The 19,074-nt window shown below is 41.5% G+C and overlaps 1 protein-coding gene across 2 annotated transcripts in view; it reads right to left on the bottom strand.

The window, feature by feature from the left end:
- Positions 1-18,588, bottom strand: part of rxrgb (retinoid X receptor, gamma b) — a 74,519-nt gene extending 55,931 nt beyond the window's left edge. Inside the window, exon 1 of one of the 2 annotated variants that reach the window (XM_017723735.2) lies at positions 18,418-18,588. In XM_017723735.2, coding sequence (XP_017579224.1) covers positions 18,418-18,448 — 31 coding nt within the window. In that variant the 5' untranslated portion in view covers positions 18,449-18,588. Of the gene's footprint in view, positions 1-3,472; positions 3,582-18,417 lie in introns of those variants that run through there. The other variant, XM_017723737.2, reaches the window with a different exon arrangement.
- Between the last annotated feature and the right edge of the window lie 486 nt (positions 18,589-19,074).

Genomic DNA, 19,074 nt, shown 5'->3' with positions numbered 1-19,074 from the left:
ATATGGAAAAATAATAAGAAATTCTTGTTATTTTTTATTGTTTTTATGTTTATTTGAATTATGAATATGACTTTATTCTAATGTATATTGTGATAAACTCACTGCTGAGGTCAATTGGTTAAAATTTTGCTTAGATGCCTAAAACTTTCACACAGTGCTGTATATATTTAACCCCTTGCATGTCCAGGGCCCAAAGCTTTATTATACACTTCTATAGCCTAAGAATAGCTCACCCAGTTGGTGGAACAGTGGAAGGAAGGACAAAAACAACTGTGGATGTTTTCAGATCTGAAGCAAGATGAAAGCTCTTATTCTCCTGGGTTTCTTTTCTGGCCTCCCTGTCAGAACACTCACTGGGTTACAGTATGTTCAAAATGCCGCTGCTAGGACCGTCACGTTTTCAAAAAAGAATGACTACATCACCCCTGGCATTCAGAGTCTTCATTGGATGCCCATTACATTCCGTAGTCAGTACAAAGTTCTCCTTATAACATATAAACCTCTGCACAGCCTGGCTCCTCTTCTTCGTCTAGATGTACCATACCATACTTTGAGATTACAAAATCTAGGCCTCCTTCATGTTCCTAGATTTCAATTTGTTACTATGGGTGGTCGATCATTTAATGTAGTAGCTCCCAAGTTATGGAATATTCTCCCACAGTCTATTGCGGATGCAACCTCTCCGTCTTCATTCAAATCTCTGTTAAAGACGTTGTTCTGTTTATACTTGACTGTTTACTTGTATTATTCTTTTTTTTTAATGTGTTGATGTTCTTTGATTGTAAAGTGTCCTTGAGCATGGGAAAGGTGCTATAGAAATAAAAGTGATGATGATGATGATGAATATTTCGATTTGTCCATCTGACTCTACGTCACCAAATCATAAGGCAAATTATTCAGTAACTGCATGAAATAAATGTAAGTTTTAGTTTTTTTTTGTAAAAGTTCTCCTCAAATGAACAGAACATGTTTTATGATCTACACATATCACTATACACTTACAATTTACTGCTGAAAGCCAAAAATCTCAGACGCTCTTCGTGTTATTTTATTAAAGTAATGTTTACAGAGCAGATCACTGAAGAGACGCCGCCTGTTTATAGTTTATAGCCCAGATTTGGGGAAAAACGGGTCGACTTTCAGTAGAAAAACAAACAGAGTTCAGCTTCTTTTATTATAAGGGTTTAAAATTACATCATCATCTATTTGACTGGAGAGAAGAGTTACAGCCTCATACGACGCCCAGCTTCTGAATGTAGCTTATGAAATATGAAAGTTATGAAGAACATGACGAAGTGCGTTTTGGAACCACCGGTGGTCCCGAGGAGTTGAAAAGGTTAAGTAATGCTTATCTGAAGGTGACAGTTTTGGTGATCTTCCAGGTTAAGATTCCTCTTTTCTTTATGTCTTTAACTTTTTTACTCTAATGTAGAAATGTGCTGCTCTGTAATGTGTTTAGTGTTGTGTTATATGTTCATTATATTCAGTATTGTGTGTGACTGTATTTAGAACATTCTCTTCTGTCTATTCTTGTTTATCCCTACATGGTCACGTCTGTCACACCTGTCACTTGTCATGTATAGGCTGAGCCTCTTCTTGGCATCAGTCCAGCTATAAAACTGCATCAGCCCAGTGTCTTACAGGCTGGCTGGGTGTCTGATACCTGCCTGCAAACGAATGAACTCCACTTCTCCAGACATCCGGCTGGTCCCCTGGTTAAGTTAGGGTTTGGATTCGTCACTAGGTTTGTTTAGTTACTTATTTTCCTTTAACTTTCTCCTTCCTTATTAAAGAGGATTGTTTTGTAGCCAATCCTGTTTGGAAATATCACCTGAAAAATGAAATACTTGTACTTAATGGCAGTTTGCATGGACATTAAAGGCAAGATGGTCTCTGACTCCTGCTGTTTGTACTGTTACTGTATCAGAATCAGAAGGTAAGCACACATGAGAGTAATAGTGGGCAGCATGCAACTCTATTTAAATAAAATTTTCAGTCAAAATTTGCTTGTTTTTCCCACGATCCATCACTGTAATTGGGGCAGATGAGAGCAGCTATTAGAGCAGTAGAGTGGCAACAACAGCTCAACACACACACACACACACACACACAGAGACTTGACTGCGGCAGCGCATCTCGCCGCCAGGCTTGGCATGGTCCTCTGTGTGTGTGTGAGTGTGTGTGTGTGTGTGCACGTCTGTGCCTGTGTGTGTGTGTGTGTGCGCACGTCTGTGCCTGTGTGTGTGTGTGCGCGCGTCTGTTCGTGTGTGTGCACGTCTGTGCCTGTGTGCGTGCGCGTCTGTTCGTGTGTGCACGTCTGTGCCTGTGTGTGTGTGTGTGTGTGTGCGCGCATTATCTAATAGACCTTCAGTCTTCTGTTCCAGCACTGTCTCTTTATTTGTCAGGCAACAGAAATATCAGTGAAAAGAAACAAATAATCAAAGACCAGAGCATCAGGACAGTTTAGGACACATACGTTCACATTACAAGCCTCGCTGCTCAAATCAGATTTTTTGCTAAAATCCGACCTCTCTGACTCGATGGTTCACACTCATTTAGGTGACTCAAATCAGTCATTCACGTGATGAACCGGTGTCCTAAAATGACCCTCATGACCACGTCCTACTCAGTAACATCACGTGACTGAATCACTGCATCATCAGCACAAGCTAACGAGCAGAACGAGCTTCGCTGAGAAGATCATTAACTCTGATCAGCTCTCAGCTTCATTATTAGAGCCAGACGAAGGAGAAAAAGGTGAGATGAGCTGCTTTTCCACTGTTTACAGGCTTTAACTTCTGTTCAGCGCTGTTGCCATGGTAACGCTGAATGACGGCGCACACGCAGTGGAGAAAAAACACATGAATACCGATCTGAGCGTCACATTAAGGTCACATGGCCACGAATTGGATACGTATCCGATCTAGGACCATATATGAAAGTGGCTCAGGTCGGATTTGAAAAAATCAGATCTGAGTCACATTAGGGCAAAAAATCGGATTTGTTTCACTTCAGCCTGGTAATGTAGGCTTGGTGTCCACCAAATTCATTCCCAAATTCAGCACTGGTCGGTGCATTTTTAAGTCAATGAGCGCCATATAGGACGGATAACTGATACCAGTGCTGGTATCAATGCATCCCTAGTTTTCATTGTTTTGACATTTGTTTTACATGTTTTTGTAATTATAATCATGGTAGTTTGTGTAAAATTCACCAGTTTTGTGTGTCATATTACTAAACCAGAGGTAACTCCTGTTAGGCTCACCACTGGCACAGCTACCTTCGGTCATCAGGAGATCAAGTTTAAATCACTGCAATGCCGAGAACAAAACGTAGGCCATGATCAGCAACATTTTTGCAGCCGTCAGTTCCTCGTCAACATGACCAAATGTTTCTACTGAAAATAAATAATATAGCCTATATATTGTATTCAACTTGATGTTAAGAATAAAAAGATCAAATATACACTCACCTGACACTTTATCAGGCACAGTTCAGTTGCATGTTAACACATATAGCCAGTCACACGGCCGCAACTCAATGCATTTAGGCATGTAGAGGTGGTTAAGACAACTTGATGAAGTGCAGACCGAGCATCAGAATGGGGGAAGAAAGGTGATTTAAGTGACTTTGAACGTGGCGTGGTTGTTGGAGCCAGACGGGCTGGTCTGAGTATTTCAGAAACTGCTGATCTGCTGGGATTTTCACGCACAACCATCTCTAGGGTTTACAGAGAATGGTCTGAAAAAGAGAAAATATCCAGTGAGCGGCAGTTGTATGGACGAAAATGCCTTGTTCATGTGAGAGGTCAGAGGAGAATGGGCAGACTGGTTTGAGATGATAGAAAGGCAACAGGAACTCAAATAACCAACCAAAATCTCTGAGGAATGTTTCCAACACCTTGTTGAAAGTGTGACATGAAGAATTAAGGCAGTTCTGAAGGCAAAAGGGGGTCCAATCTTTTACTAGCAAGGTGTACCTAATAAAGTGGCCATTGAGTGTAGATATAGTTTACAATTTAAAACCTATTAGATGGTGGAGCATTTGGGAAAATGGAAAAATATTGGAAAAAATTCATAATGTAGGATACACAAGTCAAAAATCAACAAGCATGTAGAACTGTGTTATACTTGCATTTTGGCCTCCTGAATCAAAATCGATTCAAATAACAATGAGATGCCTTGAGAATAATGAGATGCGTTCTTATGCCCAACCTACTGTCATCTAAGCTGGACACATTGAGAGAGAAAGAGACAGCAAATGGAAGTGAGAGTGAGGGGGTTGGAGATGACGGTGAAAGAGAATGCCTTCAGGGCAACTCTAACAAATATACTTCTTAAAAATATGTCAGCTCATAAAGGAAATGGGCCACATAGATCTAATTGAATGCAGTCACAGTCGAGACTGCATGGCTGACACAGTTAGGGTTTCACGTACAGTATGGTGGATGACAAGCCATTGCTGCTCCAACACAACAGCGTATGGTGCCCATATACCCAGCAGAGGAGTGTTACTGCAGTGCTGAGAATGATCCACCACCCAAATAGTACCTGCTCTGTAAGGGTCCATGGGGGTCCTGACCACTGAAGAACAGGGTAAAAGGGGGCTATGTAGACATAAAACAAGGTTGTCCACCCTAAAATGAAATTCAACAGGAATGTTGTAATGTCTGATAAGTCTCTCTTGAAAATGCTGCAATAAATGGTATCATCACCATCATCACCCAGTGGGATTCTGGAGGAGGTGGGTGCAATTAGAGCAGAAGTTAAAGTAGAGTGACCAAAATGCAGAACGTCTGTCCTGAAAATAACATGCCTTATGTCTGACTTGGGGTCAATATGGGTTGCACATACCTAACCAGATGAGGAGAAAAGTGCCATTGTGCTACCTTGAGCAGATGAAGCATGTTCTAGAGCCCTCACTGATGGACGTACAAATGTTCTTTCAGATTTTTTTGACTAAATGTATTTGTAATGGAGAATCAATAATGTATTACTAAAATTCATTTGCGATGTAAAAACATACAAGAACATACAAGACAACATGGATGCACCTTGTTTAAAAGAGCCAGGCCAAGTTTTAAGGCTGTTCTGTTGTTGTTGTTTTTTTTAAATATGTGCAATTTCAGCCAAACAGTCAGCTAAATCCAAGTTACAACTCCAGAGATTAAATTATTCAAATGCAACCGGATGATGAACCAAATGAACCAAACCTGTGCTGATTTTGCAGAGCTTTAGCAAAAATATGATCTTCAGGCTTGTGATTAGCAGGCACATTAAATCTCCGCATTTACAGGAATCTTTGGTTATGATATGGAGATTGACTCTTGGTATAGAAGATCTAGGTTACATCCTCCAATACACGCCAATCACAACAAGGCCAAACTGCTATGCAGACTCGCTCTGGTTCCTCCAGGCTGTGGTATGAACCCAGGCGTTCTACTTCAGGGTACCAAGGACTGAGTTCACTCACACTGAAGGGCCTTTATCCTACGTTTTTACAATATTTTATTCCTTTCCTTGAGCTCCACTGATGACCATGGGTACCAAAACAGACGATCCATTTTCACATGACCAACCCTCTCCCTTACAATTGGACATTCACATTACAAGCTTTGTTGCTCAAATCCGATGTTTTGCTTAAATCCGATCTCTCCGACACGACGGTTCACACTCATTTAGGTAAGTGATTCATATCGGTCATTAATGTGAATGAATTGGCGTTCTGAAATGACCCTCAGGAGCTCATCCTACTCAGTGGGACTCATGGGCATGAATCGCATTCGTATCCAGTCTAGGACCACATATGAAAGGCTACGTTCACATTACTATTGGACAGGCAAATCTGATCTTTTCAAATCCGACCTGAGCCACTTTCATATGTGGTCCTAGATCGGATGTGTATCTGATTCATGGCCATGTGACCTTAATGTGACGCTCAGATCGGTATTCATGTGCTTTTTTTCCACTGCGCTTCATTCATCATTCAGCGTTACCATGGCAACAGTGCCAAACAGAAGTTAAAGCCTGTAAACGGTGGAAAATCAGCTCATCTCACCTTTTTCTCCTTTGCCTGGCTCTAATAATGAAGCTGAGAGCTGATCAAAGTTAATGATCTTCTCAGCGAAGCTCGTTCTGCTCGTTAGTTTGTGCTGATGATGCAGTGATTCAGTCACGTGACGTTACTGAGTAGGATGAGCTCATGAGGGTCATTTCAGGACGCGGTTCATCACATTAATGACTGATTTGAATCATTTACATAAACGAGTGTGAAACATCAGATTTGAGCACCAAGGCGTAATGTGAACGCATCCTAGATTGAAACTCTAAACTGCTGTGGGCAGAAATGTATAAATATGATGTTTTTTCAAGACATCATAAAAGTACTGCGTACAAAACAGTCTGTTTTCCCAACTTGGTTTCCATATATGGACTGCATGGACTGAGAATGATTAATACATTTTAAAATTTAACAATATTTTCACACATCAAACACTTTCAAATTAAAGTGAGGGAAATTCAGTTTTCTGTGATATGGGCCCTTTAAACTTAGATTAGGTGACAGTTTGTATGATGACAATGCAGATTGTTTAGTTCTCTTCCTGGTCTCACTTACAGTAAGAAACAGAGCCTGATGAGCCTCATTTTTCCCCCAGGGTGCTTTTTAAATATTTCAAAAGTCTGTTTACCAACTTGGTTTTTTTCACCTGTTCTCTTTCATGTCAAAACAATGAAAACTAGGGATGCATTGATACCAGCACTGGTATCGGTTATCCGTCCTATATGGCGCTCATTGACTCGTACTCTTAAAAATGTACCAATACCAATGTCCGATAAGCATGTAACATAAGCCAAGTGTAAGCTGCCACGCCATTGAACAGACAGCTGAAGCTGGGAATGAAATGCCTGCACAGCAAAGTGTTACTGATGTCGTGGCAGATGGACACCAAGCCTACGTACACATTACCAGGCTGAAGTGAAACAAATCAGATTTTTTGCCTTAATGTGACTCAGATCTGATGTTTTCAGGGCTGTGTGGACACAAATCTGATCATTTCAAATCCGACCTGAGCCACTTTCATATGTGGTCCTACATCGGATACGTATCCGATTCGTGCCCATGTGACCTTAATGTGACGCTCAGATCAGTATTCATGTGCTTTTTTTCCCACTGCGTGTGTGCCGTCATTCAGCATTACCATGGCAACAGCGCCGAATAGAAGTTAAAGCCTGTAAACGGTGGAAAAGCAACTGACTGTTGTCTGTTATTTATTTACATTGTGTGAACATTTAATTACAAATGGGTGAATAGAAATGTTCCAAAACTGCATGTAATTAAATATCTTTTCATTAAATACATTACAAGTAAAGAAAATCTTGCATTCTCTGTAAAGTTACCATTCTGAACGCTTTATATTTTCTCCAGCGCGAATAACAAAGAGCGCACGATTCAATCCATTGCAGTAAAGTGAGGCTCCATGTCCATCATTATAACACATACTCACACACTCACACCCCTCTGGCCCTTAAAATAGACTCCGGCCTCGCCTAGCCTGGTCTGCCCTACACAGAGGACGTATTTAATGGGAATTAATGAGGCCTGGTATTAGTGGCCTATTACTGACCTGTGGCTGACTCTTCAAATCCAACAAACACACAAGAGCTCAATGCTAAATTAACATCTCTCTGTGACTGATGTCTCAACCACACAGGGGACGATGTGAGTTGACTGAACTGCTTTTTTCCTTGTAAGGGGGGATAATCTCAAGTTCAATTCACTCCAGCTGAGTTCAATTTGATGCACTTTGGGCCAACACAACAGCGAGTTCTTTTACAATTTTTATGTACTCAGGCCTGTCCAATATGAAAATACACTCATACCAATTTTAACAGAAGAGTCTCATACAGTTTATTAGGTTATACAGCTTTTTATACAGTTTGTTCCGCCCATGCAAGCTGATTGGTTGAGAGGCATTCTAACTGTGCTGTTATTTCACCGTGACATCACAGATTTTTCACAAACACTGTATCACTCCGCTGATACGCTGTTGCTAAGCAACGATTTTTGACAGCTGTAGGAGATGCTCAAGCCATTCAAACATTTTTACTTCTTACTTTGCCACAAACAGAAAACGGACACTTTTAAGATCACATCTGACCGACAGCCGATTTAGTCACTCTGAAGATGAGACGACGCTAAATTACCAAACTTTCGTCACCACTGAGCAGCTTTTCAGTCGGCAGCTGTGACAGAAGAACAGCTAAACAACCTGGAATCAGCAAGAAATGAATGAAATACCATTCGCCAAACGTGTCTGATCTTCAGAGTCTGACCAAATCAGACTGAGCCATAAAACTGACCCAATAAAAAACAGAAAAGCTGCTCAGTGGTGACAACAGATTGGGAATTTAGTGTAAGGAGCTGGAGAACGAACTGCCAGCTGAGCAGTGAGTGGGCGGAGCTCGTGACTCTGACGTAGCAACAAGCTGCTCGTTAAGGAACTCATTTGGAGGAAGGAACTGAACATTAAAACATATTAAACGCCGCGTTCACGGCCAGTTTATTCATTTCTTACTGTATTTATTTAACTGCTGTATTAAAGCAGTAGAACACTCGAGGAGTGAGTTATCACCTATAACATCACGGGTGTGATGATCTACGGTGACCAAATCACAGCCGTGATGTTAATTCGCGATAACACTCCGTCTCGGGTTCTACTGCTTAAATATTAAACAGACTCCAATGGCCTGTTTGACAGGTTATCCATAAGACAAAGTTTGGATTTTTTTAGATGTTTGTGTTACTGAAGCCTCTTTCTGCAGACCTCCCATTTCCCAACTTGGACACTGTGGCTCTGCTATGAAGCAGCAGATCATGCAAACTCACACAGCAGGGCTGCAGAGAGCTGAACTGTGCAGCACATAAAAATCGCCAGGAAGCAAAATCACAAAAGATGGGTTTCTGTGGCCAAGCAGCTGTGCACCAGCCTAAGACCACCATGCGCAAAGCTAAGCATGGGCTGAAACGGTTGGTGGAAACACGTTCTATGGAATGATGAATCACACTTCACTGATTTGTCTGAAGGACGAATCTGGGGAAAGCCATCAGACTGTTCCTGCACGACCACGATCGTGGACCACAATGCAAGGTCTATAAAGACATGGCTTGACGAGTCAGGTGTGGAGGAACTACAGTGGTCCACACAGAGCCCTGACCTCAACCCCACTGAACAACTTTCGGATCAAGTGGAAGGTTGTTTGCAGGCCAGACATTCTTGCCCAACATAGTTGCCTGGTCTAAAAATGCCCTTTTAACTGAATGGCCACAGCTTCCCACAGACACACTGCAAAATCTCGTGGAAAGCCTTCACAGAAAGGTTGAGGCCAATATAAAGGGGGGGTTGGGGGGCAGTGATGGGCTGGAGGTTGGGGGGGGGGCAGTGATGGGCTGGAGGTTGGGGGGCTTTTAATGGGCTGGAGGTTAGGGAACCAGCCTCGTGACCGGAAAGCCGGTTTGATCCCCTGAGCTGACAGGACATGACTGAAGTGCTCTTGAGCAAGGCACCTAACCCTCAACTGCTCTCTGGGCACCGTGGATAGGGCTGCCTACTGCTTCGGACAATTGCACTCACTGCCCACGGAAGGTTAATTCCGGAGGTGATATTTCCCCATTATGGGACTAATAAGGGCCATTTAACTTTATGGTCATGGTTTTGGAATGGGATGTCCACCAAGCCTATACGGGTGTTATGTTCAGGTGTCCCCATACTTTTGGCCATATAGTACAGTTCGACTGATGGGCCTCCTTTGAAATAGTGGAAATTGTTCTGAAAAAGGGTTAACTATGATGGGAGTTTTATGTTTGGGTTTACCAGTTCAGCTTGTGTTGCTGTGTTAAAACTGAGCAGCCTGTTCAGCAGCCTTTGAAAAGAGTCATCTAAGAACATAAGACCATTAAAACCACCAGAAATTAACCTCACATTAAAGGTGTGAATTCGTTACAACCCAAAACAACTTAAAACTAATGTAACAGGGCAGTGGTTTTGCCAGTACTCATGAATACTTGGAACCATCATATTATTAGGCAACCTATATAATCAGTCTCTTAATCCTGTCACAATAACTACATAATCTCCTGATCGCAATTTTAATCTGAGCGCAATTACATTCCACAGCTGTTAGCTTTCACAATCGTATGTTTACGTGACAAACTGAATGTGAACTAGGTGTGTTTTCCATCATTGGGTTCAGGCCTATACATGTAAATAAGCAAAAACAGAAAATGCACTTACTGAGTCACATCACGGGTCTGACGACGGCTAGAAAGCCACACAACAAATCAACCAATTTAGCCACTTTAGGTTTTTACTCAAAAATGTGCGAACAATCTAGACCAGGGGTCGCCGCCCAAATGTTAAGAAGAACCTTTGTGTTTTCAATAAAAATCAAACCACCTTGGAAGCCAAAACATTTTAGGTCTATTTTACCATCTTGGGTATAAATGTGTCTCAGTATGTGCTGATGCGCTAGAATAGGCTGAAAACATAATATAAGCAAAAACACAGACTTGCTTTGCCGCTTTTCTCGCATCTCCGGCAGGAAACCTTTCCGGCAGGAAACCTTTAAGTAGTTCTTGCTTGAGTTTTCCCATCCCACGTTAAATGGTGACTGAGGCACCAGAATGTAACTGCAGCACCATTTCAGGTGGAACGTGACAATCTGAGCGTGAAGCTGACTTTTCAGTGATTGACAAGTTTTTGGTTGCAGATTAAACACATCAAGAAACCAGCTGATTGCTTAGAAATGCAAAGTCTGTTCGTCTCCAAATGATAGATTTAAGATGAACATCGCTCTCTTTGCTGTTTCGTTAGCTGCCAGTTAGACGAGACTGTTGTCTGCATTGCTATGGTGATCAGCAGTCTGCGCTGATCTTCAGGGCTAAAGTGTGAATTAACGGTTCTACTAAACTCTAACCTTCAGAGTTTAAGACCATTTACTGTTAAACTGTGTTGAGCTTTATTTTACTGCAAAGGAGGATTATTTAATTAATACCTACAAATCTGAGCCACAACAGGGCAGTAAAAGAGCCTGATCTAGAACAACAGATAGTGCAGTTGTCAATCACAATTACTTACACTACAAGGCCTTCAGTCAGGGCCTAGTATGTACTTCATATGAGGGCCATTCACATCAATCAGTACTAGCTGAGTCACTCAATGTTCAGATGCATTAAGGGCCTGCAATGGACAGCAAGACCATTAGAGTTTCTACCCATGTTTTACTATTCTTCAGTAAATAATGCTGTACTGTAAAATACAATGGGGCTGCACTGGGCTTTATGGACAGCCCTAAAGGCCCTGAGTGTTTTTATGTTTTCCCCTGATGAGTATAACACACGTGAGCTGCCGAGGGCGTGTCCTCTTACAGCCAATGTGAGGCTTCTTGTGTTTATGCCCTTGGACCGGCAGAGTAGGTCTGCACTGTTTAAGCTGGTATTCACGAAAAAGAACAGAATGCCATCAACTATAGGCTCTGCTATCCCACGTACACACAGCTTAAGGAAGCAGGCCGGTTTATTCAAAACAGCCTAAAGACCTACAGCTGTACTCTATCTCAGAAAGAGGCCTTGCAACTGCAGCCAATTTTTGATTTACACTCCAGCACGTGTAATTTCGTCGTAATAAAAGCAAGCGATCATGCATCCCTGCTGCTGACCATAAATTCAGCCACAGGGCAATTTGCCAAAGAAAGTGAATTGTCCCTTCATGAAAAAAGAGAAGTCAACTTTTTCCACTTGTGTCAGCAAATCAAAAAATAACACGCCTTTTATGGCTGAATCAGAGCAACATGATATCAAGTATGTAAACTGGAGGCTGTGAGCAAAAGTGTGTTTGTTTATGTGCATTTCTGGACAAAAAAAAATGTCCCGACGTTGTAGGAGAACCAAAGGACTAACCTACAATGTCGAGATTAACCAAAATGATCCTGATGTTGTTGTTGCTCTTGCACCAAAGCTACAGTGCTGTGTAAAAGTCTTCCCCCTTTGTTTACATCATTTACATCCAGAATGGCCATTAAATACAAGTTATTGTTTTTCAGTGTATGGAAAAAATATTTTTAATAGAAAATTACACAAAAGCCTCAATAGCAAATTGTAATATCAGCATTTTCACTATTTATGAGCTCAGGAAGAAAACTCATCTCCAAAATAGTAACTTTACAGGAGAAGGAAAAAAACCTACTTCACTTTTAATGTAAGTCAATGGAACCAGATTTTTTACCAAGTCATTTTGGGGCGTTTCTTTTGGTGCATTCTTCATCAAATTTACACACAGTGTAAAGGGTAACAGGCATTTTCAAATTATTTCCCAAACCAAAAAACAAAGAAAAATGGAGATACTGGGTTTTCTTACAATAGCAGCGATAAGTGTAACACATATGGGGCGACTTGCGGTCCTGATACTGTATAAAAACAAGTGTGCGTATGAGTTTGCGTTTGTGTGTGTGTGTGTGCGTGTGCGTGTGTGTGTGTGTTTGGAGGATGGGGGTTGTTGGGGCCGGTAATCTCAAACAAAATGCAGGAGAATCATTGACTGCGGCTGTTTGGCTTCTGGCTGGACGTCCAAAGCCTGAACTGACCCCCTCTGCTTTGTGCTGGAACCCTCCAGCACGCCGCGTCCACTGACATTTCCCTGAAAAACCCTCAGCGAGTGCATGTGTTTGTGTGTGAGTCTGAAACAGGCTCTGCGCCATGATGACACGTCACAAACCCCCAGTGCACAGTGGGCCAGTTGTCCGACATGTTTGCTAAATAAATGCTGAAATAACCACCAAGCCTCACGCGTCCCCCTCGAGCTGTACTGGGAGCACAGGGAGCCGACAAACAGAGTAATCAACCACAGACTCCTACGTTTAAATCACCACTTCATCATTCACCATGGTTCGATTTAACAGCATCCGTTCAGTTTAACACGCACGGGCAGATAGTTCCACGTCCCCATTTTTATCTGCAAGCCTCCACAACCTCTCAGCTCTCTAGAGGATTGTGAGAAATCACAATTAACACACACTCCGCTGAACAAATGCTGAAAAGTCTAATGCTGGAGTTCAAAGGAATCTAACAGGGTCAAATGTACCGCCAGATCAAAGATGGTAATCCTGCACGTATCAATTAGGTGGCATTTACGTTTCGGCAGGCAAAAGCTGCGAGATGCTCAAAGGCATGTGTCCGAGCTGTCAGGCACGGCGTCTAATTACTCTGACATACATCATATCCAGTATCTGATGCGGCGTAATGAGGTTTCCTGGAGGTACGACTAAAAGACGCGAAGGTGAAGCGGCGCTTATGTAGGCTTTACGGATTTTACATCTGTTCTACATCTCACACCACTAAGCATTCACAAGGATGTAGACTCACTTACACTGAAGTAATACTATTAAAAAATGGTGATCTGAATACATATCACTGCTGTTGGAACCAAACCTTATATCTCCAAAAGGGTAACTTTACAGGAGAAGGAAAAAACCTACTTTACTTTCAATGTAAGTCAATGGAACCAGAATTTTGGGAAGAGTCATTTTGGGACGTTTCTTTTGGTCCACTTGTCATAAAATTTAAACCTGAGGTAAAGGGCAGCAGGTGTTTTCAAATTATGTCAAAAACTGAAAAACATCAAAAATCAAGGTTTTATTCCAATAGTAGCGATATGATTCATACATGCGAGTTAATCGGCTGCACATGAATAAAACATGTTACATCAACGCAGAAATAACATGAAATAAACAAAGTCTGCATACCAAACTGCAAACTACAGCATTAATTAGTGTGTAACGGTACTGTACTACCATTAGAAGTGCATTAGTATATAGCGTAGTACGTATATATAACTGTGTGGTTTGGGACACAGCCATACTTAACACATTGTTGCACTGATCTGCAACTATTTGAGCTGATCACAAATATTTTCCACAGTTTTTAGCTTCCACAACAATATTTTTACACTACAACAAACTGTTTGAATTGGGTGCATTTTAATCCATTGGGCTCAGGCAAATACATGTAAATAAAATACAACAAAAAAGTGCCTTTATTTAGACTAGGAGCATGAATTCCAACTAATTTTGGTATCAGAGTATCTGTGAGTGTACATTAACAGATATCTCGAAGAAGCAAAACCAAAAATGAGAAAAATGTAAAATAAGACCATATAAAAACATATTTCAGCTGAAATTAATGTCATCTTTTTAGGGTGACAGCACTGGTGTTGTCCAACCTACTTATCGATGAAAGCTGTGCTCTCTCTATCTTCTCGGTCATGTCCTTAACAACGTGACCTTAGAGATGCACCCACGTTAGGGCATTAATGTTTCGGAGTAATGAAGTACAACATCACATAAATACTCATAAATACAAGCAAAACTTTCACATTTTACAGTTAAAACCTAAAACCAGCGCTTCACTGAATCAGAATCACTAACAAATACCCAAATACTAATTTCAATATATGAATACTGGCACCTCAAACGGTTAATTAATAATAATTAAGTAATTAAGTACTCGTGCACATCCGTATTGAAATGACTCATGGTTCTTACAGAACAATAAAGGTTCTAACATCTGACTGGTGCTACAACATATAAAACAAAAATATTGTGGTAAGTACTGTTTGTTTATTTGAGTTCAAGTTTCTGTCATGAAGTGAAAAAATATATATTTTTACAGTAATTAATTGTTAAATAATAAGATAATAATGTTATGGTCATAATAGGCCTAGAGCAATGGATTAGCACATCTGAATCATGTCAGTTCAACACTTATTATCAGTATATAACACAAAAAGGGCAACAGAACAGTGTCGAATGAACACACGTCTGGATAAGTCTAGCAGGACGCAAATGCAAGCTGTAAGTGTTCACTCAACACTGCAGGATTCAGATTCATCCAAACAGCCCTACTGGGGGACAAAATAGGCAGTTACTAGTCCCATATACTTAAGATTTGTGTCTATAAAAGATATGTCTATGTTTGCGAGGAAAAGAATCTACTTTTTACTGAGTTACATTATAGCCATTCCCTCTGAGTTCCTAATCCCTCTGCTGGGTTTTTATTCCATTCTGTCATACTGGTTATTGGTTCAGCACCTGGACTGCTTTACTGTTGCCCACACCTCTGGATTTCACACTTCAGACCAAAAGGAGCCCAACGAAGAGAAAACAGGGCCTGACAAATTTCAGCTCCTATGATGGTAAATGCTGGATGCACATCAAGGGTCTTTAGTTGGTTTTTAGTAAGTTCTTTAACTTCTACATAAGTGGGGGGGCACTATAATGACGGTTATTCTTACCGTCAAACATTGCGTCACATCACATCACATCACTTCCGCTAATTGCTCAGTCTGCATAATTTAAAGCTTAAGATGTAAACAAATCATTCAGAGTGGTTTGATGTGAAAAGCCCTGTCCAAAGGATATTCACAGGGTGAGATGTGTTCACAGTGGTGATGATAGGAACCAAACGTCGGCATAGATTAATGCTAAAGGCTCTCTGACAGAAATGTATTACATAGAGTGGTTATGAATATGCTTCTAGTCTAAAACATGCAATTAGTATGAAACGATTCATGGTGAAGACGTACATGCAGGATGTTCTAAGGTAAAATCATTTCCAAAGAAAACTTCATCACTATTTTATCATCATCAACAATACATATCGAAACTCTGAAGACATGTGCAGGTTCACTGGTGGCAATGGATGGTGAATAAAATGGCTATATTTGTGTTGGAGACATGGTGACCCATGGTTCCTATCAGCTCCACCATCGCAAAGAAATCAATACATCGATATATTTCTCTAAAATGAACCGTGTCACATCAAAACACCACCAAGTTAAATAGAATTTTTGAAAAATTGGTGGAATTTTCCTTTAAAGTGTACTGAACTTCTGCATTCATTCTGTTTGCAAAGATTATAATTAGGCCTATTTAATTGGAATTACTGCAGACTGAAAAATCAATGTGATCAGTTATTAATCTCAGTGTTACTGAGCTCTGCTAAAGCCTGAGTAGCCTGATAAATCAATGTGATCAGTTATTAATCTCAGTGTTACTGAGCTCTGCTAAAGTCTGAGTAGACTGATAAATCAATGTGATCAGTTATTAATCTCAGTGTTACTGAGCTCTGCTAAAGCCTGAGTAGACTGATAAATCAATGTGATCAGTTATTAATCTCAGTGTTACTGAGCTCTGCTAAAGCCTGAGTAGACTGATAAATCAATGTGATCAGTTATTAATCTCAGCGTCACAGAGCTCTGATAAATCCTGAGTAGACTGATAAATCAATGTGATCAGTTATTAATCTCAGTGTTACTGAGCTCTGCTAAAGCCTGAGTAGACTGATAAATCAATGTGATTAGTTATTAATCTCAGCGTCACTGAGCTCTGATAAATCCTGAGTAGACTGATAAATCAATGTGATCAGTTATAAATCTCAGCGTCACTGAGCTCTGCTAAAGCCTGAGTAGACTGATAAATCAATGTGATCAGTTATTAATCTCAGTGTTACTGAGCTCTGCTGAAGCCTGAGTAGACTGATAAATCAATGTGATCAGTTATTAATCTCAGTGTTACTGAGCTCTGCTAAAGCCTGAGTAGACTGATAAATCAATGTGATCAGTTATTAATCTCAGCGTCACTGAGCTCTGCTAAAGCCTGAGTAGACTGATAAATCAATGTGATCAGTTATTAATCTCAGTGTTACTGAGCTCTGCTAAAGCCTGAGTAGACTGATAAATCAATGTGATCAGTTATTAATCTCAGTGATACTGAGCTCTGCTAAAGCCTGAGTAGACTGATAAATCAATGTGATCGGTTATTAATCTCAGTGATACTGAGCTCTGCTAAAGCCTGAGTAGACTGATAAATCAATGTGATCAGTTATTAATCTCAGTGTTACTGAGCTCTGCTAAAGCCTGAGTAGACTGATAAATCAATGTGATCAGTTATTAATCTCAGTGTTACTGAGCTCTGCTAAAGCCTGAGTAGACTGATAAATCAATGTGATCAGTTATTAATCTCAGAGTTACTGAGCTCTTCTGAGGGATGTAATCCTATAATCTTGGGAGTGATAATGAGTGATAATCTTAGCATCTGTATTGCGCTCAACTAAGAATTTTCAGAAATTCACTAAAATGAATGAGTGAGTTTTTTAAATGGAACATATTTCAAGAAGCAGAATGATTACATGAAGAAAAGCGACGACCGGTAACAGCGAGGAAGGTCGTGGATTTAAAAGGAAAGACATCCGATCTGATCCGGATGCTCCCTGGATGCCTCCCGGTGGGGGTGTATCAGGCACGGCCTACAAGACCCCGGGGTTGTCCTAGGACCCGCTGAATGAGCTGGAGGAAATTGTGGGGGACAGGGTCGTCTGGGATTCTCTGCTCTCCCAACTGCTACCGCAACCCTATCTGGACTAGCGGTTAACGACGATGATGATGATGGACATCAGGCGTCATCATCCTTACCAAGACTTGTCCTACATGTTTTAGAAATGTATTCGGGAATACGTCGCTACTGTATGTCCTATAGTGTTCAGCCATCATGACGTGTTGAAATTATTCCGCCCAAACCCGAGTATCATGTGTTGAATCTAAGAAAAGTAATAGGTGTTTGAATTTCTATGACCAGCTTTATGGAAAGATACCTGATTAACTGGCTTTCCTCTTGTGTGTGTGTGGGTGTGTGTGTGTGTGTGCATCCTCCTGTACTGTTCACATATTATTTTATTGTGTCTGATAATGCATTGGTGGCATATTTTTCCTTTTTATATATAATAAAATCAATCAATAAATAAAAAACGTAAAAATCGTGTGTTGAGAAAACGTATCGAGGTATCGCGATACTACATTTTCGATCATCTCGCTCAGTCTGAGGCAGCAGCACTTTAACCCGAGGACGGTTTTGGGTGTCACACGTGGAGGAATCTCCACGCCTTGGCTGCTGCTGTGAGTCTGAGCGCCGGAGACACATTGTACTCGGCTCCGAAACGATCTCCAGACCAATAAACTTGTGATTTCTGGCGCTAGCAGTTTAGGAACCGTCGATAAATTACATAAGCGCAATTAAAGTGCCAACCTCTGACCCGCGTCTGCAGCGCGGACTGCCATCACCTGACTGCCCCCTCCGTGTCAATAAACAGCACAGCGAGGCGAGCCGAGGGCGGCAGACCACCGCCGACCACTTTTATCGCCCACCGAAAGTCCGAAACAGGCGCTGTTTTCGACAACACACGTCTTACGCAATGGGAAACACACACACACACACACACACACAACACCGGACACTTCGACAAAACAACAGCGCGCAGAGCCGGAGACGGAGCTGCTCGGCTCGGGCGGCAGGAAGACAAAGACAAACTCACTGAGGTGTAAATACGCGTCACTATTATCCATCTCCGCTCAGTTCTCCTTCGGGTCTTCTTCTCGAGGCGGTTGTTGCTGGGCCGTCAGACACCGCGGCATCTCAACTTGAATCCACTCCCCTGGCCGAGTGAACTAACTCGGCGGACGCTGCTAGCTTTAGCCTGCCAGAGGGGCCCATCTGAGGGGGCGGCGCGAGGGACGAGGCACCCTGCCAACGACGGCCGCGCTGAAAACGGCCAGTGGAGGAAGTTCACCACGATTTACAGCCTGGCGCTGCAGTTTCCTCGGCCGAGGTGTGGGGGATCAATCGATACGTTATCGTTATCTTGATAAATTACGTCACGGGACGCTTTTCATCAGCACTTCTAGGACACTGAAGAGCTGCGTGTGTCATAAAGACACATTCAGACCAACTACAGAGAGGCTGTAAACAACAACGATGACCAGCTATAGTAAATACACAATAACGAGAAGCTGATTGGATGTCAGTCCACTGTGACATAATCCCAATGTTAATGTAACAAGATATAACACAAGAGGAAGGGTAACTGGACATCTCAAATTAGGCCAAAAAAAGATAAAAGCAACAAAAAAGCAGACACAAGATTTTTACGCAATAGTGCACTAAACTTATAGACTCTTTAATTGTGGCACTG

This window comes from Pygocentrus nattereri, chromosome 4 (genome assembly GCF_015220715.1).
Source record: "Pygocentrus nattereri isolate fPygNat1 chromosome 4, fPygNat1.pri, whole genome shotgun sequence".
NCBI classification, from domain to species: Eukaryota; Metazoa; Chordata; class Actinopteri; order Characiformes; family Serrasalmidae; genus Pygocentrus; species Pygocentrus nattereri.
The sequence above is the reverse complement of the archived record's forward strand: the minus strand, read 5'-3'. Positions and strand labels throughout refer to the sequence as shown.